This window comes from Carassius auratus, chromosome 2, assembly GCF_003368295.1.
Source record: "Carassius auratus strain Wakin chromosome 2, ASM336829v1, whole genome shotgun sequence".
NCBI lineage: Eukaryota > Metazoa > Chordata > Actinopteri > Cypriniformes > Cyprinidae > Carassius > Carassius auratus.
Genome location: NC_039244.1, coordinates 11,275,501 through 11,302,000, shown reverse-complemented (window position 1 = coordinate 11,302,000; position 26,500 = coordinate 11,275,501). Strand labels below are relative to the sequence as shown.

The 26,500-nt window shown below is 38.4% G+C and overlaps 1 protein-coding gene across 6 annotated transcripts in view; it reads right to left on the bottom strand.

The window, feature by feature from the left end:
* The window catches only part of LOC113115589 (rho guanine nucleotide exchange factor 4-like), a 76,377-nt gene that overhangs the window by 17,340 nt on the left and 32,537 nt on the right, over positions 1-26,500 (bottom strand). For 3 of the 6 annotated variants that reach the window (XM_026283162.1, XM_026283168.1, XM_026283167.1), the window contains 4 exons: positions 19,483-24,123; positions 18,054-18,374; positions 16,891-17,020; positions 15,650-15,697 (listed from right to left, as the gene is read on the bottom strand). In XM_026283162.1, the coding sequence (XP_026138947.1) occupies positions 15,650-15,697; positions 16,891-17,020; positions 18,054-18,374; positions 19,483-24,123 (5,140 nt within the window). Of the gene's footprint in view, positions 1-14,652; positions 15,088-15,649; positions 15,698-16,890; positions 17,021-18,053; positions 18,375-19,482; positions 24,124-26,500 lie in introns of those variants that run through there. The other 3 variants (XM_026283166.1, XM_026283169.1, XM_026283170.1) reach the window with 3 other exon arrangements.

The following is a 26,500-nucleotide window of genomic DNA, read 5'->3' as shown; positions in this document are numbered from 1 at the left end:
TTGGTTTATTGCACTTTATGCCCAAAACACACCAATTACTCATTAAGAGAATAGGGACAACCCTTTTAGACCATGCACCGGGTGCACCGATCGTTTTTTCCCATCATTAAACTAAAAACTAAACCAATAAGTGGATTTGGACACGCCCTAAGTGCGCCTGTGCCATGCGCCTTAAACCTTGTGCTTATATTGTTAAAATAGTCAAATCTGTCAAGTCTCAAATCCATTTAGCTAATAATGTTCAATATACTGCAGATAAGATTTACAAATTATTTTAAATAAGAAATTATTTTGATTATTTCATTATTTGTTTCTTCTATTTCCTTGTCAAAAATCACAATACTTTCATTGTAGTTTATTCATGATCCAGCAAGAGAGGGGCCATTAACCTAAAAAAAAAAAAACAATGAAGAATTTATATTTTTTCTGTAAATGACCTACATTTAGAGGAGATGTTTGCTCTTACAATAAAAGCAACCAATCTGATGGATGATAAATGTATTAGGTACATTATGGTCCTGTCCCAAATGGCTTATTTTATGTAGTTGTGGTCTTATGACCTTTGCTCATGCCCATCCGTGACGTCCAACAATAACGCAGGGTGTCTCATTAATGATTTTATGGTTCAAACGGTTGCTTGTGAGCGCCCCCTTTGCGGCAACGATGCAAGGTCCACACTGAGACTTGACAAAGTTTAACTACTCAACGCTCTATGGTTTTACATCATCAAAATGTGGATTCAGAGGGGCACAAAAAAGGGCTGAGGGCATGATTTGTGACAAGGCCAATGTATAATGTACCTATTTAAAGGGATACTTTGGCCAATATATATAATTCTGTAATCATTTACTTACCCTCATTTAATTTCTTTTTTACCCTCATGATTTTTTTTCTTCTATGGAACACAAAAGAACATATTTTGAAGCCGTTTCAGCTGTTGTCCATTCTACAATGCAGTGCTTAAGTTACAGTAAGTGTTAAAATTACTAAAACTAAACTGTAATTAAATCAAGCTAAACAGAAAAAGAAAACATAAAAAATGTAACTAAATTTTAAATAATATCATTTTAAATAATGATAAATTCTAGCACTAAAATAACAAAGCAACACTGGACTTCAACAGCAAAACAATGCTGAGGCATTATTACCAACAAAATATAAACTTTCAAGTTGCATAGATGAAAGTCAGTCAACATGAGAGTGATTCACTGAAGACAGAATGATCATTTTTGGGTGAACTGTCCCTTTAAAGTATCCCAGCAGTCCTTGAGTAGCTATTATACAGACCCTGCAAACCTTGACCATGGCCCATTTTTTTGTACATAAAGCAATAACTAAAGATTTTATTTCACAGTGGTTGCACTCTCTTCCTAACAGAGTTCAGTCAATGCACCAGCGTGTTTTGTTTTTTGTTTTTGCACGAGTGTGACATTTCTCAAAAAGCAGGTGAACTCAATGTAATAGACTCTAAAGAGCTGGTTTAGAAGCTGGCTTTGACTGACACAAGGATCAATATAGATCTATATAGCTCTTCTAGAAAAAACTCATCAGCTCATGTTCACATGACTGACTGTTTTAACACTCCAAAGGGTGTCCTACATTTACTTTATCCAACAGACAGCATCAGATCGATTAGATGAGTGCTGTACTTCCATGTTATTACAAAAGTCTTTATTTTAAACTTTGATGAGTAAAACAGTGGGACTATGACAGTAGCATATTTAAAACAACTGTTAACGTACACTAACTTTGATAAACCATATGCGTAGGTGTACTACAGCATCTGAAGCAAATGTGTGAGACACGGAGCTCCACCTCTATAACAGCAATATGTGTCTGATTCAAATTCAGATCAGAGCTCTGAGCAGCAAAACCTCCCAGAGCTGTCAAAGCCTGCCAGGAGTAATAATGCTGTGTTTAAGTAAACCAAACAAACACATTACCACTGCATTACAATGTGAAAAGGTCACGAACCACTGATCTTACTACCCATATATTGTTGTAATTTAGAGCTGCAGGACCCGAGGCAAATCACACAGTGCATTTGCACATGTAGCCTACTTTTGAGAGATGGCTTTAATGAGAGTTTCTCCGAACACTACTGGCTCGTGGCTATTCCTCAATTCAAAATAAAGCACACAGGTCAGCTTGACCAAACGACTGTACGGTAGGCAACAACACAGATGGAGCCAAAAATAAAGAAATAAATGTCAGCTAAGCAAGCACTGAATGTGCTTCATTTTCAAACATATGTGCTGATATTTGCACACAACAAAATACAAGGCATGGAACAACTTGAGGGTGAGTTAATGTTTGACCGAATTTACATTTTTGGTGCATCTATCCCTTTAAATGAGTAACCAGCTGAAGTCAATAAATCTGCATTCATCACGCACAAAACATAAATATCATGGTATATGAATATGGAAACCCAGTGATTCAAACAATACAAAATGTAATATCAAAGAATCCTGAAAAAATGTACTTCATATGTATATGTTTGGATTGACCGAGTCTATATTTAAAGGGATTAATGACGTTAACTAATCAGTTAGCCGCAGATAAGAACTCATGATGAAGAGTTATGCAAAGAGTGTCTGACCAAAGAAAGATAGCATGTGAGTCACAGATAAGATCCTCCCTGGAAAACATTCAACCCAGTGGAGTCTGACATTCCCTGTGTATCAGAGAAGAGGCAGCCGGCCCTGTGAGGAATCTCCACCTCACGTCCAGTCAAAGAGTATTACACTCACTCCACACCACATGTGCCTGCTGGGAACCTGGCATTCAAAATAAGAGCCTGGTGCTATAATTGGGTAGTTTATCTTATTAGGTAGTACTATAGGTTATAGTACTACCTAATAAGATCCAATTGAGCACACATCAATTGTAATTATAGAATTACTATTATATACACTACCATTCAAAAGTTTGGATTTAAAAATAGTTCTATTTAAAAAAAATGCTGTTATTTTTATTATTATTATTAAACAGCACAACTGTTTCTAACATTGATAATAATAAGAAATGTTTCTTGAAGACTGGAGTAATGGCTGCTACATTTTGCCATCAAAACTAGTTACAACAGTTGTTTTAAACTGTAATAATATTTCAACAATATTGCTGTTTTTACCATATTTTGGGGATCAAACAAATACAGCCAAACACACCTTTAAAGAGTAGTGTACTGCATGTAAAACAGTGTAAACAATGTTCCAAAGAATGTTTCTCTTATTCTGGATCAGACACAATACACATGCTAATTTGGTTTGTATAACACAACAGTACAAGGTTGTAAATTAGGCTCAAAGTGGCTCAAACTAATTTCCTGAGAGGAAGCAGCCGTTAGGGCCAGTGCTAGGGCCTAGCACAGCTCACTCGTGCGGTCCTGCTGGTGCCTGTCTGAGAGCAGACTTGAGTACTCACTACAAACAGGCACACATCATTACCTGACAAATTAAAGCTGCATGATATTGCTCGCTTTAAGTTTCAAAGGCTTGTAGCAAGATTACTGACGTGCACTTTGAGCTGCCAGGACAGTTTGATGGAGGCCAGGCAGAGCGACGATGGGAAAGGAATTCTGGGTAAAGTGTTGCTCAGACAGTAAACAGAGGGCTGAGGTGAAAATGGAGGGCAAAAAGCCTTCATCTGGTTTTGTCATCTCACTGTTTAGTATACAAAGCATCAAGCTTAAGGCCGACTCGCTGATTAACTGCTCCTTTGCACGATTCCTGTTCTGTGCCCTCATTATGTGGAATTCTATGGAAACAAAGTACAAGCTCTTTGATGTGTTCAAGTTTCAACAGAAAACATGTTACCCGAGGAAAGAAAACAAGACTCAGCAACTGATGTATTTATTCAAATTCCACAGAATCTGCATACATCTGGTAACTGTGAAATTACATTTAAATCGGTTAAAAAGTATGAACATGGTTTATATATGGCTACATGAATAACAAGCAAAATTCATTTAAAAATATGAGTTGGTTGACATATAATAAATTGAATTTACTAGTGATATAATCCTGTTCACTGTGTATTTAAATAACAATAACTATAACTGATGTACTATTACATAAATCATATTCTTGTTTCATATATGTATAACTGACAATATTCATCACATCAAGTTCATTAGCTTATGTTAATACTGTGTAATCCAAATGGTTGGAAATTTTATATGCAATTATCAGAATCATACCTATTAGGACAAAAAAAATAGATATTAGCTAGAGGTGGGTATAGATTAATTTTTTAATCTAGATTAATCTCACTGTGATCTTGAAATTAATCTAGATTAATCTATATTAAAATGGCTCATTCGAATTCTGCCGAAGGCATTCAGGATATATGTTATCCAAATAAAATTGACAAACCGTAAGTCTTTGAGAAGGGGTTTATCAAGCTAGGTGGTGCATTAGAAAAGGGGCTCATCTCCAAAATGCATCACAAACTGCTTGAAAAAGCTGTAAACTAATTCCACATTGCAAAAGGTGCAAACAACATCACGCCTGTTTCACACCAATGTTTCAGTTTTTTTCAAGTTTGTAGGTGTCAAGGTACAGAAACCAAATAATTAAGTGTAAAATAGCACTGGATAGTCTTCAATGTAAAAATGAAATATACAATCAAACCTACATTTATTCAGACATCTTCAACATGTCTCACATTATTACAGTTTTGCTATATATATCAAAAATTATTTCTGGTGTCTGAATAATTTTTGGTTTGACTGTTAAAACTACAAAGATATTGAGTCAAGAGCAGTGAGTGATTTTCATTTTCTTGGATTAACATTACAGCAGCCAGTAGTTAAATTAGGCGCGGTCACTTTAAGAGACCATGAACGCATCCAATATAATATACATCCCATTTTTTTCCTCAACTGTTTACTTTCACTTAAGAAATAACTGACAGTTTTTTCGAGCATAATTTCCAAGGTGGATATTGTGTTCAACTGTTTTGAGACGTCTTTCTCTGCGCGAGTCCTGAACACCAGAACACCGGGAGCACTGAATTGGGCTCTTTCACATCTTTTTGTTTGTTTCAAACTGCGATTTGTATTGTTCGTTCAGGTGCAGGAGGGACTTCGAGGAGAACTTCGCAGAAGAGAGCTCGGTTCAGTATCGCTGTCCGTGATACGCGGCTCTCTCTCTCTCTCTCTCTCTCTCTTGTGCGCACCGAACACAGCGTGCGAGTAACCAGCTTCTCTGTTAAGCTTTTCCGCGTCTTGTGTTTGGATGCTTTAATGTTTAAATCGACAAGCGGTAAGGCTTAAAAACATGTGAAAAAGATAAGCTTTCGTGACGATGCGCAGCAGTGGCCCGTCAACTGTCCTGAAAATCTTTTTAGGCTGACCTCAGCCAGTCGGTTATATAAAATATCAAGGTGAAAGTCATCATAGCTTGATTAGTATAGACCCAGCTCTGAACCCAACTTTGAGAACAGATTAACAGCGATATTTTTTTTTATCGCCCGATAAGAGTCTCGCGTTAACGCAGCACGTTAACGCAGCACGTTAACGCCGATAACGGCCCACCACTAATATTAGCATAGATTACATAGATATTAGATAACTGAACCAAATTCATCAAAAAGCAATGTTTGGGAGTAAACTAGCATATATATGACCTCAAAACTAACACACATGGACTAAATTCCACAAAACCACAGTTATTGGAAACTGAAACTATTATCAGTTTAGACAATATAAAATAATAATACACAAACTATTGAGCTTAGACTTGAAACTAGTATATCAATGGAACCATAAGGGCCATATGAACTATGTTATTCACCACTTAAATGCTCCAATCTTGTTCTTTTGTATCTTGCTTCCTGTCTTTTCCCACCCTCAGCCAGCAAAACACCAGCCTTTGCCCTCAAATGACTTTCTGCAGTTGCTGGCAGACTAATTTTAATGCCACGCAAGTCTGGAACAGTAACCTGTGTAGACTGCAGATTATTACTAACCCTGAAAACAGGATCAAAAGTTTAATAAATGACCCAAACAGAGGGAGGAGCGTCTGGAATCTCTCCATGAACTCACAGAAAATGAAAATATGCCACAGTGATTTCCCAGCAGTGATGATGTCTCCCCTATGCAGTGGCTATGAGGGATGGAATTATTGTAGGAACATGACACCCTGACTACTGCTCTAAAACAGCTACAGTTTTCAGAACTGATATTGTTATAATAAGGTAGAATATAGTCATAAAGAGTTGCATTTGAGCTGTCTGGTTCAACAAAGTGTGATCTGTTTGAGAGCCAAGTTGAGGCGTTCACACAATGAGGAGAGTTCCTCCGGTCAGTGCTGCAGTATGTTATGGCCGTGTGGGCCTCGGCTCATTGTGGCAGTGGATGTGATGGCATCACACTGCAGTGCCATTTCACTCACAGACTGAGCAAAATACCTCGAAGAGCGAAGCAACTGAGTCACAGTGGATACTGCAAACAAACACTGTGTATAGTAGCAGTGATGACACAAAACTGGTGTAGTGCAGTCTGATGCCAAAGGAAATCTTAGTAACACTTAATTTAAAGCCATTACGTATAATGCATTATAAAGGTAATGCATTATATATTTTCATATACTGCATGTAACCAAAGTTATAATGCATTATAATATTTACAAAGGTTTGTTTGTCATGTGTTTTAATGCATTATACATTCTTAAGGTATAACAATGAATAGGTATTACAATGTATTCTAAATGTGGTTTCAGTTACTTATAAGTGTATTATATTGTGCATTACAAGGCATAATTAATGCATTAAAAGTACTTTCATAATGCATTAAATATAAAGGCTTTAAGTGTAACCAAAATCTCTTTTAAATTCCAAAATTAACCCCAAAAATACGGTTTGCAGATATGCATTATGCTACAGAGTTATGAGTGGGTTTTACTGTGTTGCTACTGTATGTGGTTGCTCAGGTTTTGCTATGTGTTCTTAGTGTGTTCATCTGTGTTTCTGTGCAGTAGGGTGTCATGGAGGTTGCTATGCAGTTTTTCTGAGCAGATTTGTCTGTGTTGCCATGTGGTTGTTAGGGTGTTACAGATGGTTGCTATGCAATTGCTAAATGGCTAGCTATGGCTCGGGTTCCTCCTGCAGCAAAAGTATATGGGATTTTCTCATGATTTATTTCCTGCCAAGTGACAATCTTAAGTCTGAATTCTCTGAATTCTTCACCTCTTTTCGACAAGTGACAGGATTTGAAGTATTATGCATGTGAGTTGCACAAATGGCAATAAGGCAAAGCGATAAATATGGACAACATTTATTATAATGATTGTTATTTTACCATTATAACCCTTTTCTACAAAGAACTATATACTGTAGCCTTCTTTGAACATGAAATGTTGCAAAGAACCATCAAAGAACCTTACTTTTGTTGTTGTAGTTCTCATTTGAATATCTATTTCGGGACTTAACACTCAGAACAGGTCTTGTCAAACACTATTTATCGCTTCACTTCTTGTCTGTACAGCAGAAACCAGAAAAAGACACTGAAGTATATGGAGAAAGAGCATTTTGTGCCTGAAGCAGGGTGTCATGTGTAGAGCTGTTCGGCTGCGGTTTATGTAAAAAGGTGTGAATGAAACACTGTCTTATTGCCATCAGTTGTGATAGGGCCTGAGGGGCTGAAGACCCCCGTCCCCTCTACATGTTAACCGGATTAGCAGAGTAATTGTTAGATTATGAAAAGCAAAGGTGTAGTTTACAGAGACTAATTCATTTGGTTGAATTAAAATGTTAAATGGCATGGCATTCAGTTCCTTGAGTAATAATCATTTATGAGGATTAAGCAATAAGTGTCCATTCAGAATTGAACTTCAGACTCCTTCTCTATCATTTGACCCGGCTCACACTGGGCGGTCACAAGAATCCGCAATCAAGACAAAATACCCCGGAGGGAAAATACGGACAGCAACACATCTGCTCCTCTCCCAGTGTGGAAACTCAAGACTTTAATGAAAGTGCTTTTGAGAAGAACTGAGACTTTCTATTTCTGGCTCTGAGACAAGTGACAAGTGGTCGTGCATTTCACACAAATAACGAAAGCAGAAGAGGATTTGCAGAAGCACGATATGTTGATGGCTGCTGGTGGTGACACATCCTGTGAGACAGTTTCTACTGCTCGTTGCCCTTTCTATACTACATCTACATCTGCAGGCACCCTTGACATGTAAATCCACAAAAAGCCACTTGTGGGGTTAAATGTGTCAGGGTGCATGCATTGACATGATGCATGCAGAAGGTTGTGACACGTTATGGTACATACACTACCATACAAAAAAGTCTCTGTTGCTTTTACTTTATGAAAAATACAGTAAAAACAAATAATCTTCCCAAATATGCTACTCTAAAACAACTACAGTTTTCAGATTTTATGTTTCGGTAACAACTTTTTTCTATTTTAATATATTTTCAAATGCAATTTATTCCTGTGATGGCAAAGCTGTATTTTCAGCATCATTACTCCAGTCCTCAGTGTCACATTATCCTATAGAAATTATTCTAATATGCTGACTTGGTGGTTAAAAAACATTTCTTGTTATTATTGATGTTGAAAACATCTGCTTTTTTTATCGAAAGCTTTTTACTTTGATAAAAAAAAAGTTCAAAAGAACAGCATGTATTTGAAATTATGGCTGGGCAATATGGCCAAAAATATTATCAAGATAAAAAAAAAATCATACCAGTTGATATTGGTAATTATCACAATTAATGTCAAATCTTTATTTCTTTCAAGTTTAAAGGCCGATTTTTGAATGTTGTAGAAAACAGATCATTAACTGTGGATTTAAACTACTCTTTATGGTCAGAACATGAGAAAAAACCTTTTGAAATCTTTAAACTTTTCTAGTAATTTTTTACTTAACAAAATAAATATCTTAACAGGAAAAATAATTAATTAATTTCTACATGCTTTAATGAGGGATATAGTTTCAAATCATGATACTGATTTGTGTTGCCTGATTTGGATGACTTTTATCTTCAGCAATTTGCAGTCCAAGCTGCAATAATATAATGTTATTACATGTTTCTCTTAGAAATGCACATTTGACGGTAGCTTGAGATGCAGATGTAAATTTATGTTCTGTAAAAATTGTAACAACCTAATTTTTATATTCTGAAATTTTATTATTCTGACTGTTTGAGTTTTATTCAAATTAACCATTGGTCTTCCACAGTATTTAGATCATGATAACCACAGTTAAAACCACATATATAGCACCTCAATACCATGGTAAAAATGGTTTCTAGGTATTTGCATAGAAATCAGTCGTCTAAATGAAGAGTTCTGTTCCAAGACGTGGTAAACGGCATAAAAAAATAAATAAAAAAAAATAGTTCCCACTAAAATCAATATTGTATCTGGTCAGTTTTTAATTTGACGCAAAATGCAAAATCCGCTGTGTTATTCTGTCATGTTTTCTCCTTATCTTTCCAAACTGTAACAAATGCCAGTCTCCCTTCTCTGCAGAATGCGATACATCCACTCTACCAATCACAACGCATCATTCCATGCATTGTAAACTGACAAGCTTTGCAATATCGCGTTCATAATTGCAGATGACTCACCTTCGATTATGAATGCAATATTGCATAGTATGTCAGTGATCTACGGCTCTGTGTATTAAGTGCCGCTCCATCTGAAATCACGTGATGGAGATTTACTACTAATCACAGAACCAGCTTTAACCTTTTCAGTGGTGAGTTTAAAATATTCTAGTGGTCCCTCCAGAGTGAGTTTTTTTTTTAAGACTACAGTTATTTTAGAACGTTCCCCTTACTGTTTCCATGGTGACGCGTCTACAATAACACTGAAAGACAGATGGATCGCTTACACTATGTGTATCTTGATATGAATAAAGCATATCTGCAAATGAAATTTGAATGCATTGTTATTGTTGCTTCCATAGACATATGCGTGTATTTTTCAAACTCTAAATGTATTGTTTTATTAGTATTTACTTGTATTTAAATGTCTGAAACCTACAATATGCATTATTGTATATTAATATTAATTAATAACACTGCATAGTTGTGATAATATGACAAGATCAGTGCTCGTCTCTCTCTGGCTCAGCGTCAGACAACGCGAGAAAACGCAGTTTAAATTTGACAGTTATGTGACGTCACCGAACTTTCTAAATCCCATGGAGCATGGATATAAGAATCCCATATGTGGGACCGTACCACTCAAAAGATTAATGGCAAGATGAAAATGACAATCACATGCAATTTATCGTGCAGCTATAAAAAAATAACAATAATTTTAACGGCATGATGCACCTGTGATGGTTTCTGTTGTGGGGAAGAAACGTAAGCTATTAATAAGATTGGTATTGAATTCAGAGGCTGTCATTTGTGGATCAACCGTTTCAATATGAAAAATAACTTTTAATTTAATTAAACTAAACTTGATATTTAAACTAATCAATGGATTTATTTCATTTGGAGGGAAAAAATCTGTTTTTATAACATATCTTAGAAAATCTATTTAGAATTTTTAATGTTTTTATAACCTAAAGATGCTATATGAAAGTTTGAAACAGAAAATCGTTGTTTTTATCACGCCAAATTCTTGGTAAAGGGAACACATTATTACTCAAATGAATCAAAATGAATTTATAACATTTTGGAACCAAACTTTTCAAATACATGTAATATAAATGCACAAATGCTATAGTGCAGCGGTTCTCAATTCCAGTCCTCGCGCCCCACTGCTCTTCACATTTTGTACGTTTCTCTTATTGCTTCAGACGTTTGTTCTATTCGAACATAAGTGCCCTCCGAAGTGGACATCACAGGATACTCCGCCATGATTCCAGTTTGAAGCGAACGTATGTTACATTCAAAGTGCATTGAAGTGTGCGAGACGTTAATTTAAATTGTATTGATTTACAGAGGTTAATGATGTCACACCTGTCCATGTGTGCAGATGGACATTGTGCAACGCAAATCCGTGAATGAATGATCCGAAAGTGAAGTAAACTAAACTTCAACAGATTTCCCCTGCTCAGGGAGTAGGGAGCAGTAAACACTGTGTAGAGACCATGTCAATGGGAACACAGTTCATGCACGGAGCTCACTTCTAACGAGCTGATTATATGAATCAGGTGTATTAACAAGGAGAGACATACAATATGTGCAGAGAAGTAGTGCGCAAGGACTGGAATTTAGAACCGCTGCTTTAGTGCAATCCCAAAAATACTGTAATTATATTCCTGTTATTAAAAATACTGTTATTATATTAAGACATGTCTACATTAATAATAATAATAATAAAATTCGGTATGAATATCCCACATTTCTGCCAAAATATTAGTGTTACTACAGTAAATCCATGGTTAAATGATGGCGATTTGTAGATTGAAAAGCCTTCTGACTGTCTCGTAGCGCACAGTGTTTCTCCTGTTTGTCAGCACTGTTTCATCTGTCTTTAAACTAGTACTTTAGACTAGTAAACTAGTGTACTGAATTCAAGTGCTTCACACTGGATCTCACAGTGCTGTTTAGTGCTCGTGCGACAGAGACTCATCAGTGAGTAAACGCATCTGCTCTAGTGACCTCGCTTAGCGCTGCCATTTGAACTTTGACCCCAGCAGATAAATAGTCCATGTGGCGAGCTTCAAATGAGTAGCGCTGTTTCATTCTGCTTTTGGAGCATAATCATTATATTGAACATTTATCCAACTCGTTATCATTTTGTCGAGGAAAATTATATAGTGATAATTATCGTTATTGTTTTATCGCCAAGCCCTAATTGAAATATATATCTTTTGTAACATTATTAATGTCTTTATTGTCACTATTGATCAGTTTATTGCATATTATACAGGGTTTGGACAAAATAATGCTATTATAGGGGTTGATATAATTTGTGTAGACTTTAGTGATAAGACAAATATTGCAATTCTTCATCTATTTATCTTTTTGTTATAATATAACCTGTTTAGCTTTTGTTGTCTGTCAGTTTGTAAATTAGTGTAGTATAAGTTGTGTTCATCAGTGTAGTACAAGCTGTCGGTGAAATGGGTGACTTCCAAAAAGGGAAGGGGAAGCCTGTTTAGCAGGACCGTCTATAACCAAAAATGAATCATAGGGCCCCTCTAACAGTAAGAACGATTGTGTCCAAACAATAAACTACTGTAGAAAAGTGACAGTAAACCTCAATATTCACCTTCAAGACCATGGTGATTCCTAAAAAACGACCACAGAGAATTTCACAAAGACAACATCCATGAAAGAGCTGCAATTGCTGAACATTGTAACACAGACACAAGTGATGAAATGTGAAAAACATGGTGTCATGATCATAAAACCTGGACATTTGGGGCACCTAGATGAACTTCAACTTCCGCCTTCTCCAGTTCAATCACCTGACTTGGATATTGTCAAATACTGTGGGCTAGTTTTGGAAAGAAGTGTAAGTAGCCAATTCCTTCCTCCAACATCTCTAAAGCAACTGGTAGACAACATTCAGCTGGAAACTATTCAAAGGTTCTATGAATCTTTTCTAAGCTGGAAACTGTATTCTGTATTGCTGTATTGAAGGCAGTTGGAGCAAAACATCTTAATAATGAAATCTTGCCTATTTCCCAGGTGTTCATATTATTTTGTCCAACCATTTTAAAATAAATGGCACTTGGATTTTATTGTATAATGCATTGAGATTAAATGTCTAAAAACCTTTGGGGTCAACGTATTAAAACAAAAACCTAAAAATACATTTCAGGGGCATTTTTTAATAACACATTTTTTAACTAAACATCGTCATATGAACAAACCAAGAGGTCAAGTTTTAGCTGGCTAAGAGACATATTAGGCCAGCTGATTTAATCCTGTCAAATATATGTTTTCCAAGCATTTAATTTGCATAAATTTCATTTAATTACAGCAGATAATCGACAGAGTTGTAGATAATTTTCAGAGCACTCTTAAAAGTGAACCAGACATGGGACTGTGACAGTCTTCCTTGGTATCCTGGCCTGTGCCAACTAAGCAACTGCCATTGAGATGAATGGAAAAGCTAATGGATAGCTTTATCCAGATATTATAGTACATACTCTAGACCTCCCAGTCTGTAATTACACTAAAAACCAGTTATTGATGCCCAACACTAGGGTAGAGTCTCTCAGTTTAGTGAATGGACGGTTTACAACTTTTGAGTTGTGTGGGTCCAGTCTGGCTTGAACCCAAACCATCTCTGTCAGTTTAGAGAAGTCAAAGAAGTGCCTTGGGATTTGTGCATAAACAGTCTCTCATTAAACACTTCTAATGTTCAAACTTACTAACGCGTCATTTCAACACATTTCTCACGTGTGACACCGGTTTTTTTGTTCTTCTGAATGTTCTGCGATCGGCTATGGACAGCGTATGAGCGCTGTAATGAGGTCAGCGAACCGTGACGAGGTGACAGCGCTGCTTGAAATGTCTGTAGATATTGCCCCCAGCTCACAGTGCACCATATATTTCCCTCCACCACAGGAAAAGTCACATCCCATCTCTCATAGGACAAAGCAGAAATTGAGAAAAACACCAAAATTGCAGCTGACGTGGGTAGCGGTGGCCATTTGAGACATCAGTGCTACCTTGGCTGACGGTCATTGGCTTGTCTGTCACCATGCCAACCCTGAGAAAAGATAATGAGACCAAAATACTGCTCAAACTGGCATCTCATCTCATTTGACATCACTCCTTTTGCAGTCCTACTATACAGCCATGGGTAGCGCCAGCACAGAGAGAGTTGCTCTATTCTTAGAAAGGAAACCTGAAGATTTTGCGTTAATCGATATATCGGCTCAGAGGCAAAAAGGGCAGTGTTGGATTCCCCTAAAATATTTTTAACACAGCCTGTGCTTTCACTCGCTTCTTCGTGCTGTGTTGAATATTATGCTGCATGTTCAAGTGTTTTTACACAAATGCTGACATGGCATGCCACATTGTTTAATATCACATAGGTGTGGAAAAGCTCAGCGCATGCTAATCTTGCACATTAATATCCTGCGAGGGAACATGTGCAGCTGCTGAATGTGTGAAATGCAGGAACCGAAGGGAAAGCTGTCACTTCACTCCTAAGCAATCCATCTATATCTACAATACACATTGGCTCACTTGATAGAGCCTTCCACAACATTACCACTTAACCAATCACGAGCATAGAACATAGATCAATAGATGACATCCGTGACAGTAATGCAATAACCTAAGCAGGATGCAGACGGTGCAAGAGAGTGGCAACTTCATTCAACAGTAAGGCATCTCGTTTCTCACATCCCCACCGATCTAGCTCGATTAGCAATTCATGTTGCTTCTGTACATGTAGCATGCGAGTCAACTGGTCAGAAGGGCAAACTCTTGTTGCTTTGACACGCTAATCGCATAAGCAGCAGCTACTCTATGTGTTTACAGTTGTATAGAGAGAGTGGCTCTTTCAGCTACCTAAATTCGTCCATCAAAGGCTCAAGATAATGCCATCACATTGACTGAAAGACTGCAATTCAAAGAACAAGAGCTGTCACAAGAACCTCACAAGAGGCAGAACGACACCCGTTGCATGAGTGTAAACTGATGTCAAGCTCAAAACGCAGCTCCACGACCACCAAACATCTGAGCTCCAGAGGTGAGAGAGAGTCTTACCGTTGGTGGAGTGAAGGCTCTCCAGACTCCAGTAATGGGACATGACCCCTCGCACTGCTCTAACCCCTCCAGCCAGTCCCAGAGCCGGGCTACAGTCCGAGTCAAAGCCGGGAGACTGCTCTGAGCTGCGACCACTCCAGCCACCTCCTGCCAGCGGGACGCCCACCTCACCGGCACTGTGCTGGGTGCGCATGTGGATGCACAGCGAGAGGAAGAAGGGTGGTGTCGCTTCGGCAGGTGTCAGGTCCAAAGCGTGTCTCCGAGGCTTGAGTGTGCACTATAGATTCAGCTTCCCTCTGTCATTCCTCCCTTGCACTCCCGATCTTTTACTTTCACTCTTGGATGCACAGTCTGAAAGAGCTCACGGCTCAACACAGACGCCCAGACACACAATCAGCCCTCTCTCTCTCTCATAAGCGCACACGCATACAGTCACAGGCTGGCATCACTGGGGCTCCTTTAAGGGGAGGAGTACTCATACAGCTCACATGGCTCAATACGAAACGCTTGGTCTGTCATTGAAACAGACCGCCTTCCCCCTCCCTTCCAGTCCCCCTTGAGCTCCCCTCCTCCACTGTTAGAGCCAAGCTGTTAGTAAACCAAAAAGACTGTGCCTGGAGAGAGCACTAGCGATGTTGAGAGTTGCAAACACCTTCTAGGAATTTAACCCATAATTAGCTGGGATCACACCTATGACCAAAAAACCCCCCAAATTAACGCAATTTATCACAGCGAATGACCAAGCATGCTTGCACAGCACGCTGATGTGATACCAAAAGACCTGATTTCCACAGAAACGGTCAGAATCTCTGGACTGGATCTTGACTTGTGTGAACCTTTGCAACGGTGACTTCACTTTTCATAACATGGGAGCTCAGATAAAACTCAACGGAACATTCCTCACATTTTTGTATGTTACAGGTCATTGAACAACCCATCAATATCACACTCTTGACATTGTCCAGCTGGACTTGTGATTCAGAAGGAGTTAACTCACCCAGAGGGGCGACCTGTGCGTCTTGTGCTGGTGTGCTGAGATTCGATTCTGTGGAGAGAAGCATGTGTCGGTGTTAGTTTCTCTCATGAAGTGCTCCTGAACTCAAACTACAAACTAAAACTCAAATTGTACATTAGCATAAATGCACTATAAATGCTGTATTGGCTTGTCATGCAGCGTACAAAAAGGTCGTAGAGTGGGCATGATATCAACCAGCGGCGAAATCAGCTCATTGTGTCTTTCTCCTCATAGGTATCCATATTACAAAAGGCAAGGGATTTACAGAGGTCTTACAAAATATATGCCACAGCAACAAGACATCAATAGTGGGAGGAAACTTCGACATAAAACAGAACAACGGTTAAAACAAGATCACAAAGTCTCAGTCCAGATTAGAGATTCAACAGTAAAAAATGGACACTTTCATATATAACTGGCTCAGATTCGGTCAGGGTTTTATGTTGATAACAGAAACATAATGCTCATAACAGCAAGCAAACAGAAAAGCCAACTCAAGGTCAGCCAAATCCCATTTCATAATAGCTTACACCCAAAGGCGACACTTCCCTTGAGACGCTCCACTCGATTTCCTAAATGTGCGTATGCGAGTGTGTGTAAGGGTGATGGATATAAACCCGTGCCAGGTCTACCTCTACGCTCAGAGAGTGAGTGAGAGTGAGTGAGCGAGCGAGAGAAGGCCTGGCGCCAGTGAGTGGGTGAGAAATAATCAGCAGGATTGTTTAGCAGAAAGAGAGAGGATCAGCACTGAAGGCCTCTGAGCTCCACGCTCCATGCATTACCGCACAAAGACAGCCTCTGTGCTCCCACCACGTACACGCACAACTGAACGCTTCTTCTTAAGAAATTGCACACTGTAGGTGAAAATTCATAATTCATCACTCATCACAGATGTATTGTCTGTTTGCTGCTGCTGCAGCTGGGCAAATACCTCCTCAGGTTTGTGTCCAGGTATCTCTACACAAATGGGTTAGTGTTTGATGATGAAAGACTATAAATTTACGTCAAAGACATCTGTGAGTCTCTAGGCTCTGACTGTCACAAACAGAACTATAAATAACTGGCAGAGGGTTAACAAAGGTTGCAGAATGAAGAAAACCATTGCCCCCTGGAGGATCCTAAAGTACACCCAGACTTAAAGGAAAGATTTAGGAAGTCAATATAGTTTTTACTCTAATCAAAGGTTGTGGTGCAGTGTAGGTTTAAATACCAAGGTTCCGTACCTGAAAATGATGCTCGGTGAGGCCAGCCCAAAAAGTCTAGTCCAACAGGTGTGCTCTGGGAAAAGATGTGGTCTTTGAGAGGAACAGAGGGGAACTGCTCTGGAGAAGTGAAAGACAGTCTAGCACGCACCTATGGATGAGATACAAACATGCTCATTATAATTATTAATAATAATAATGATTGAATAAATAAATATTTGCTATTTATAATTTTATACTACACTACTAAATGTACTATTTACTATATGTATGTGTATATATGTATATGTAAAATGATAAATCATATACAAAATAAAAGTTTTGGTTTGCATAATATATGTGTGTGTTCTGTATATATATATATATATACAGATACATACAGTATATATTTAGAAAATTGTACGTCTATTCATATTAATATAATTTATTTAATATATAAACATGTTTTTCTGAATTATTTACATGCATGTGTGTGTATTTATATATATGTATATACATAATAATTATACACAGCACACATACAGTACATATATTATGCAAACAAAAACTTTTATCTTGGATGCAAATAATCGCAATTAATCTTTTGAGAGCATTAATATATATATATATATATATATATATATATATATATATATATATATATATATATATATATATATATATATATATATATATGAAAAGTACCAACCAAACGGTTAGAAACAGTGTATATTATTGTATTATTATTGTTAATGATAAATACAAATTTAATAATTAATTTAAGAAAATAATAATTTGTAATAATAATTTGTATATCCATATTTATTTGTAATGAAAAGCACTGAGAAACCGTAAAAAAATGCAAAAGGAATAATAATTGATATTATTATTAATAATAAATATTAAATATAATATTTAATATATGTACTGAGGAAAAACTGTGTAAAATAATCATTGTAAATAATTTAGATTCATATGCTCATTTGAGATTTCTGATACACATCGCAACAGTGAAAGTGTACGGACAGATTTTTGTTCATTCAGGCAAATTACAAGAAACGGAAGAGAAATTGGAAATCCTAAGGGCACTACAAGGGTAGGACTCCAGGAGAACAAAACAGGAAGAAAGCAGAACAGGAGAAGAAAAGGAGCAGTGGGAGATGCTGATGGTCGGGTTGTTCTCCCTTTTTTGATGAGTTCCTTACTTTCTCGTGCTTCTGAGTTGATGGTGTGCTAAGCTGATGCAAACTTTGCGTGTTAAACTTCTTTTCACAGGTGTTTTCCACATCAGTCAGCGTTTCATATGAGCATGAGCGCCGACGTGTTTGGGGCAAATTGTTCTTCCTCTCCAGGTCGAGCGCCACCTCTCGGATGCCCTGAAGAGACACGGTCCAACTGTAGAGGTCAGAGATGGGTCTGGGTGCAGCTTTACCCTGCTCTCTGGACTTCACCCGAAGCACACATGCACTTCCTTGCTGTCTTCTCTCTTCTGACTGGATGGCTGGCTCAGTACTGTGCTGTATATGCTTTGAGTGCAAATTTAGGTGGTTACTGTACAGTACATGTCTTTTGATGGATGTCATGTGTTAACTTTTGGTAATGTTTGATAACCAGTAGCGAGATATTTACACCACACTGTATTTTTTAATACTTTTCCAGTTAAGACATCATTAAACTGTAAGAAAAGTGTCTCTAATGTATGTGTATTTTGTATACACTGACAGATTAATGTATTACTGTATAAATATTTGGGGGTTCAGTAATATTTTTAGTAAAGAAATTTGTTATTTCATTCAGCAAAGATGCATTAAATTAATCATTAAATTAAATGTAAATATATATATATTACTATTTCTATTTCAAATAAACGGTGGGTTTCTTCGCCTCTTTGTTCTCCCAGAAAAAAATAAAAATAAGGATCATGTGACACTGAAGGTGGAGCTTTGCCCTCACAGTAATAAATTACATTTTAAAATACCTTAAAATACTAAAGTTTTAAATTGTAATTTTGAACTGTAATGATATTTGCTTATTATGATTTTTACTTATTATACTTAAACGATTTTACTGCATTTACTACATTTTAATCGAATAAACAGTCTTTGTAAACCAAGCTATTTCTTAAAAAAAAAAAAAAAAAGTTAATCTTACTGACCCCCAAAAAAATATCAATCCACAATACTCTTACATTCAATAAACAATCTATGAAAACAAACTTTAGAATATTTTACAGTGTTGCTTCAAGTGGAAAAAAGTCTGTGGCATAGATTTATAGACAATGTGATCGTAAATGTTCCTTGTTAGCCACTAGATGGAACTATTTTCGAAAAGTGCTCACATTTCTCTGAAAGCTCTTTAGTGTAGTGACTTAAGCATGTAACAATCCTTTTCAATTCCTGACTGAGTCCAGATAGCAGGAATGTATATAAAAAAAACCCCACCATAATTATCCACTTCTGCTTTCATATATGAAGAGTCTTGGGAAAAACTTTAAAAGAAGTAGAATTACTCAACTGCAAAGCTTAATATAAAAAAGTGAGCAAATCACATAGCAGTCCTGTTCAAAATGTTCAAAGGACACATCCTAACTAAGCTCTCCTAACATCATAAACTTCATAACTGCCTTTGACTCACCTCTGGCTTGTTGATCGGGGATGCTGAATTCAGGCTATTTTGAGACTGGCTGTCTGAACTGCTGTCCTCCAGTAAGCACTCAGAATCAAAAGAGTGGGCTGTAGTGAGTTGTGCTGTCCTCGGCTTCAGAGACTTCGGTCTCAGAGGTGGATCGGAGAGACCGTCAGTGCTCACTCCCTGACCGAGCAAGCAGAGAGAAGATGAAACTGATCTGGAGGGGTAACGGAAGCTCCTCCGGTGTGTCCAGCCCTGACCAGGACTGTGAGGTTTGGGACTCATGGGCCTCGTCGGAGTATCAGTGGTCTCAAAACAGCTTAGTGATCTGGTCCAGGTAGGTGACATCTGGTTTGCGAGCGTAAAAACAGTGGGGTGTACAGGTGATTGCGACCTATCCTCAACACTGGCCTCAAAGCCATCTACCGAGACCTCAGAATCTGAGTAAGGGGCACAAGGCGGCTCGCAACCTTCCAGACACTTACTATCTTCAGACTGAGCTCCAGATTTCAAACTCTGTGAATCTGAATGGCACGTGTTCCTCAAACTCTTTTGAGAAGCTGGCGAGGTGTTAAGTCTGGACCTGTTCTGAGGAGCACCCAAGGCACAGTCGATATGGCTCTGATGTATGGACTTGTCACAGGTCGTCCCAGGAACAGATTGAGTTCTTTGGTAAAGTTCTGCTTCCTTAGAGCGTTTCATCTTCCTCCAGGACTGCTTGGTTTTTACCTCTTCATTTTCTGACTGTGAATTCTGCTCCTGGGTGTCCCTCTCGGGATATCTGGGCTCAAACAGGCTAGACAGAGACTTGTGAGCTATTGCGAGCTTCATGCGCAAGTTTAAGTTGTCTGTACTTTTGCTCCTTTTTTGTTGCAGTCCCTCTGCCGTTGGGGAAGTTTTCAATTTCAGCTCATCTCCATCTTTGTGATGTTGCCGCTGGTACAAATTTTGACAGTGTGCATATTTTCCTCTATTGTGCAAGTTTAAAGAAAAAGCTTTTTCAAAAATATCATCGTTGGAGTGGTCAGCAAATTTCGTAATGTCTGTAAGATGATCTGTACTATGAGAAATAGGGGTCTTGTACAGTAAAGGGTTGGATTTGTTATGCGTGGGCGACTTAATGTACTTCACCTCATTCCGTTCATCTCCATCCTCGTTAGAGTCCTTCATTTCTGGATCGACCTTGTTATTGCCTTTGTGTTCCCATTTGATCTTGCGGAATGAGGGGAGTCGAGAAAAAACTGAAAACACAGAGCTCTTCCCTGATTGGGTTGTCTTATTTCGTGCAGAATCACGAAGACTAGATGATGACTGAGTGCCGTCCTCCGTCTCTTCGCTGTTGGTACTGGAGTCAAGGTCTTGTGACACAAAACTGGAAACACTATAACCATCGCTGCTATCAAATCCATTTGATAAAGAGCTCATTGTTTCTCCACAGTCTAGTTTATTTATGAGAGTGGTTACATTGGCTTTTTTACACTTGGCAGAAACGTCCGCATGTGGGTGGGTTGTGACATCATCACAAGAGCTCCATTCCTCACTGAATCTAACTTCTGATAATGGACCTCCTCTCTGTTGCTCCTCCAGTCCATTTTCAGCCACAAATGAGCTTTCTGGTGAACGGTCCAACTCCAAAATGGCCTCTAAATTAGTGATGGGTAAAATACGGCAACATGTAACAAATGCGTCCTCGAACTCTGGGTTGTGCAGTTGCAAAGATTGCTTACAAAGATCAGAGGTTTCACATACTGAATCAGTGCTTTCAGAAGACTTTGCCTTGAAAGAGTCGAGCTTTCTCTTCATATTTTCTAATGCATAAGTATCATCGATCTTACGAGAGCCACCAACCAGTGGTAATATGCTCTTTTCTTGGACGAGCTCCGGATGTTTGTGTACAAGCAAATGGCCAATATGCGAAAATTCACAGTTTGTGGAGTCTGCATTAACCTCTCCATGTGTGCTGTACTGGTCATCAGTGTGTGAGGGACTGAAGGATTGGAACACTGCTGTTCTGCTTTGACTGATGCCGCCTGTGCCCTTGAGCTGAAATCCTCCTGCTGTCTGCTCTCCCTCCAGTGCAGACAAGTGCAGCTGACGATCCTTTCCACCACAGCAATCACAGAGCTGCTTTAATATAACATTTCTATGGCAACTACATTCATTGGTTTTAGTAGGTTTAGCAACATTATCTTTGCTATTCATTGCAGTCCTCATTACAGGTGCTTTAAAGAGATTGGCTTGACTAACATGGGCGCTACTAGAGTCACTATCTTTGCAATCACCACCTTTTGAGACTAAAGATCCAGCATCGCTGGTAATCCTGCTGTATTTTTGCAAAGAATTGGGCAAAGAGATCTGTTCACCTGAGTCACACTCTTCTAAAGTAATGTCTTTATTATTATTATTTGTGTCTGAGCTGTATTCGATGTTTCTACTGTTCAGCTGGGAATAGTCCAAAGGAGATCGAGCATTTGTGAAAAGATCAGTACATGCACTAGACCAAATATCAACATCCGGCTCAGTTGTTTCAACTGACTCATTTTGACTTGCTTTTTTGTCGGACAGGGTGTCGGGTCGTTGAAATTGTTCGGAGGTCTCTGTATATTCTATAACGTTACCAGAGTAAATTACTGACTGCTCTATTGAGGGAACTATCGTACATTCTTTTTGGTATCCTTTAATAATGTGATGTGTTTTGCTATCCTTCTGTATTCCTTCTAAAACGTCACCATCATTGGTATAAAAAGTTTTAGTTTTAGTGCACTGATGGGTTTCATAAAAATGTCCTTCAGGATCATGGTCCCCTGAATAAGTTTGCCCAGTGTCCTCTGAACAACGACTGTCCATGTGATAACTACTAACTGAGTAATCCTTTTTTTCCCTGTGTATTTGACATGCTGGGTAACCGTATTGAGGTCTGGCCTGCAGATCTGACTGTTCTGAGGTCCATTCATTGATCACATGCTGGTGCAGTGACTCTGACACTCCAGCAGAAGTTGCATTAGGCACATTTGAGAAAGCTCTCTCAGCTGCGAAACACTCACCTTTTAAGACCTGTTTTTTTAATTTTAGACTATTATTCTTGTTGAAGTTCAAATCAAGTTCTTTGTCAGTATCCTTTGATGAAAGCCCTCCAGAAGTTTTCAAGCATTGACTGTCTTCACAATCCATGTAAACGTCTGCACAGTCCTGTTTTAATTGTGTCTTTTCATAAAAAGCTGACTCGGTCACTGTCCACTGGGTGTTTGTTGAATTTGCCGTAATTAAATCAACTTGTGATTGTGTGTCTTCTACTGAAGTTTGTGATTGGCTGTGCTCTATGAACTTCTGTGATTGGTTTTGTTCAGCTAAATCCTGTGATTTCCTGTGATGTACGGAATCCTGTGATTGGCTACATTCTACTGAATTCTGGAATTGCCTGTGTTCTGTTGAAATATGTGGTTTACTGGGTTCTAAGGAGTTCTGTGATTGTCTGAGTTCCACTGAATCTTGTGATTGGCTCCATTCTACATAATTATTTGATTGGCTATGTTCCACTGTGTCCTGTGATTGGCTGTGTTCTACAGAATTCTGTGATTGGCTCCATTCTACATAACCTTGTGACTGACTATGTTCTGCTGAGTCTTGTAATTTGCGGTGTTCTGCTAAATTCTGTGATTGGTTATGTTCTGCTGAGGCCTGTGATTTAATGTGCTCTACTGAGGGCGGTGAATGGCTGTGTTTTGTTGGCTTCTCAGCTGATACAGACTCATTTACCAAAAGATGACGGGATATAGATAAACTGATCTTATTTTCATCAACACATTTGGCCTCTTTACTAGATGCATTCGAAATCAACTGTATTTCAGTGTTATTACTGTCAATATAATTTTGCTGTAACTGTTTCTCACTTGAGGTTATGAACTGTATTTGCTGCTCATTGTGTCCTGACTGAGTGTTTGTAATATTTTTATTAATTTGATCACATTTCGATTTTCCTTCAAATGTGTTAGCGAACTGAAACTTGGCTCCATCACCGTCTGTTAAGGTCAATAATGAGTCATTAGCACATGGCACAGTGATTGTTTGTGGTTCCACAGAGTTCTCTAATGCCAGTAGAGGTGTAACTACATAGGATTGACCATTCCTTGAAGAAGAATCTACTTCAGGTTCCGCGGGAAAACTGCTGAAAATCTCCTCACATCCCAGAGCACCCTTAGCTTGAGACATTCCAGTGCCATCAACTCCCATGTCCATCATCCCCATATTTCCAGTGTGTATTTGCAATTGCTCTCTATCCACTGTTCTACAGAGACAGTCAGCATGACTGACAGAATGATACTGTTTCAATGAAGAGGGATCTCTCCCTCTAACCGAAGGTGATGGTGTGATAAATGGAGAGTGTGAGTCCAGAAGACCCACAGAGCAAGATCCAACCTCATAGCTGAGCGCTGTCCTGCAGCAGTCCTTAGTTTCATGACTCGATTCAGAGAAAGTGTCACTGGGCCACGACTGTGTGTCAAAATATTCCTCTTTTGTGTCCTGTGCTTCTTCAAGAACCGGCTCACACCATTCCTGATGGTCCTGTTGTTCTCCATGCTCCTCCTGCGGAGACTCCCCATCATCCAGACAGTCTGCCTCACTACCAGACTCCTCTAAAGCTGGGGCCTAGGAGCACAAAGACAATGTTGTGGGTTATTTTGCTGTTCTTAACAAAGGGGACTTTATTATCTCAAAGTAAACAGTTTACAAGTGACATTAGCGAGGCAAATCAAAATAAGAATTGAACAATTTGTTGAGTCTTTTTTAATTTTTTCTCTGCAATCAATTTAAGAGGAACATATGTTTGTGAAGTTACCCACAGAGGTATGATAATCATTCAGTTACTCTTAAATTCTTTCCCCTCACAACTGAATCAAAGCTCTTTAGGAAGTGAAGCATCTGATCCATTAGCTCATTTGTACATTCGAATTGTTTCCCATAAACAAAACTGTACATGATGATGAACAGACGCAGATGTAATGAACACAAAACAGCATGACAGATTGTATGAGTCATTAACATCATATTAGCACAAACAACAGGGGAACAAAAAATAACAACTGAGGAGAAAAGTAGCTAATAAAAGTAACTGACAGCAATACAACAGATTGCATATACTATAAGTAACAACTATATATCACAGTCAATGGAGAAAAGTGCATTTGTAGCCAGATAATGAGGTAACAAAAATCTACCTTTAGGGACTAACAGTGCCATACTTAACAGGAAAAAAACTGATCCTATGAGCTCCACTCATAGTCAGTAGGCTGTTGAAAGGGATGGGAACTTGCACCAGAGCAGACATTTGCGCTGTCATCCAGCTTAGGGCAAACATACAAACAATCCCCTAAGTAGACCACCAGCCAACCTGCTGTTTTTTTTCCAGCACATTCCACAATCCCTTCTTATCGGCCTCATAATCCACTGGTCTGTTTACCAGTAACTAACCATGTCTCCAATCTAGTGAACTCAAAAGATTGTAAAATCAAAGTCAGTCTGCTAAGAAAAGATGAAAGGCCCTTATCAAACCATGCTTGTACTTAATAATCGAGGGGTCATCGGGCACAGCGCATCTCCAGGTAATCCTGACAGGTCAAGCTACTCCAAACCCTTCAGGTCAAATTAGGGAGGACATTAAGAAGAATGGCTTTAAGTACAGCAGGTAACGAAGAGGGCCAAATACTTCTGCACAGTCTTTGTCAATGTAAACAATTAATGCATGAAGCTTATGCTTGACAGAATACAACTAATTTTATACATTTATAAATATATACACACACATATTTCTTTCATGCGTGATGCTGTTTTCTCATTTTAGAGATGTAAACAAACTCCGTAATGTTCTTTCAATTATGGATTGAATTTCTATTAACTAAACAAATGTTTTCCTTGTTTAACAGTGTTTATCAGTTTATCAGTGTCAAAACTATGACAGAGCACATGGTACAGCATAAGCCAAGAGTAAAACCTGTCCGCATTGGCCTCAGCCAACAACACGTCATCTGACCCCATTCAGGAACCAGAGCTTGTTTTGCCAAATTGATTACAGTTGAGTTCACTAAATGGCTTAACATCTTAACACTATATCATAGGCCGGGCAGGAGAATGGGAGGATTGGGTTTGTGTTCAAGTGTGAATATACAATATACAGTATTGTTCAAAATAATAGCAGTACAATGTGACTAACCAGAATAATCAAGGTTTTTAGTATATTTTTTATTGCTACGTGGCAAACAAGTTACCAGTAGGTTCAGTAGATTGTCAGAAAACAAACAAGACCCAGCATTCATGATATGCACGCTCTTAAGGCTGTGCAATTGGGCAATTAGTTGAAAGGGGTGTGTTCAAAAAAATAGCAGTGTCTACCTTTGACTGTACAAACTCAAAACTATTTTGTACAAACATTTTTTTTTCTGGGATTTAGCAATCCTGTGAATCACTAAACTAATATTTAGTTGTATGACCACAGTTTTTTAAAACTGCTTGACATCTGAGTGGCATGGAGTCAACCAACTTGTGGCACCTCTCAGCTGTTATTCCACTCCATGATTCTTTAACAACATTCCACAATTCATTCACATTTCTTGATTTTGCTTCAGAAACAGCATTTTTGATATCACCCCACAAGTTCTCAATTGGATTAAGGTCTGGAGATTGGGCTGGCCACTCCATAACATTAATTTTGTTGGTTTGGAACCAAGACTTTGCCCGTTTACTAGTGTGTTTTGGGTCATTGTCTTGTTTAAACAACCATTTCAAGGGCATGTCCTCTTCAGCATAGGGCAACATGACTTTTTCAAGTATTTTAACATATGCAAACTGATCCTTGATCCCTGGTATGCGATAAATAGGCCCAACACCATAGTAGGAGAAACATGCCCATATCATGATGCTTGCACCTCCATGCTTCACTGTATTCACTGTGTACTGTGGCTTGAATTCAGAGTTTGGGGGTCGTCTCACAAACTGCCTGTGGCCCTTGGACCCAAAAAGAACAATTTTA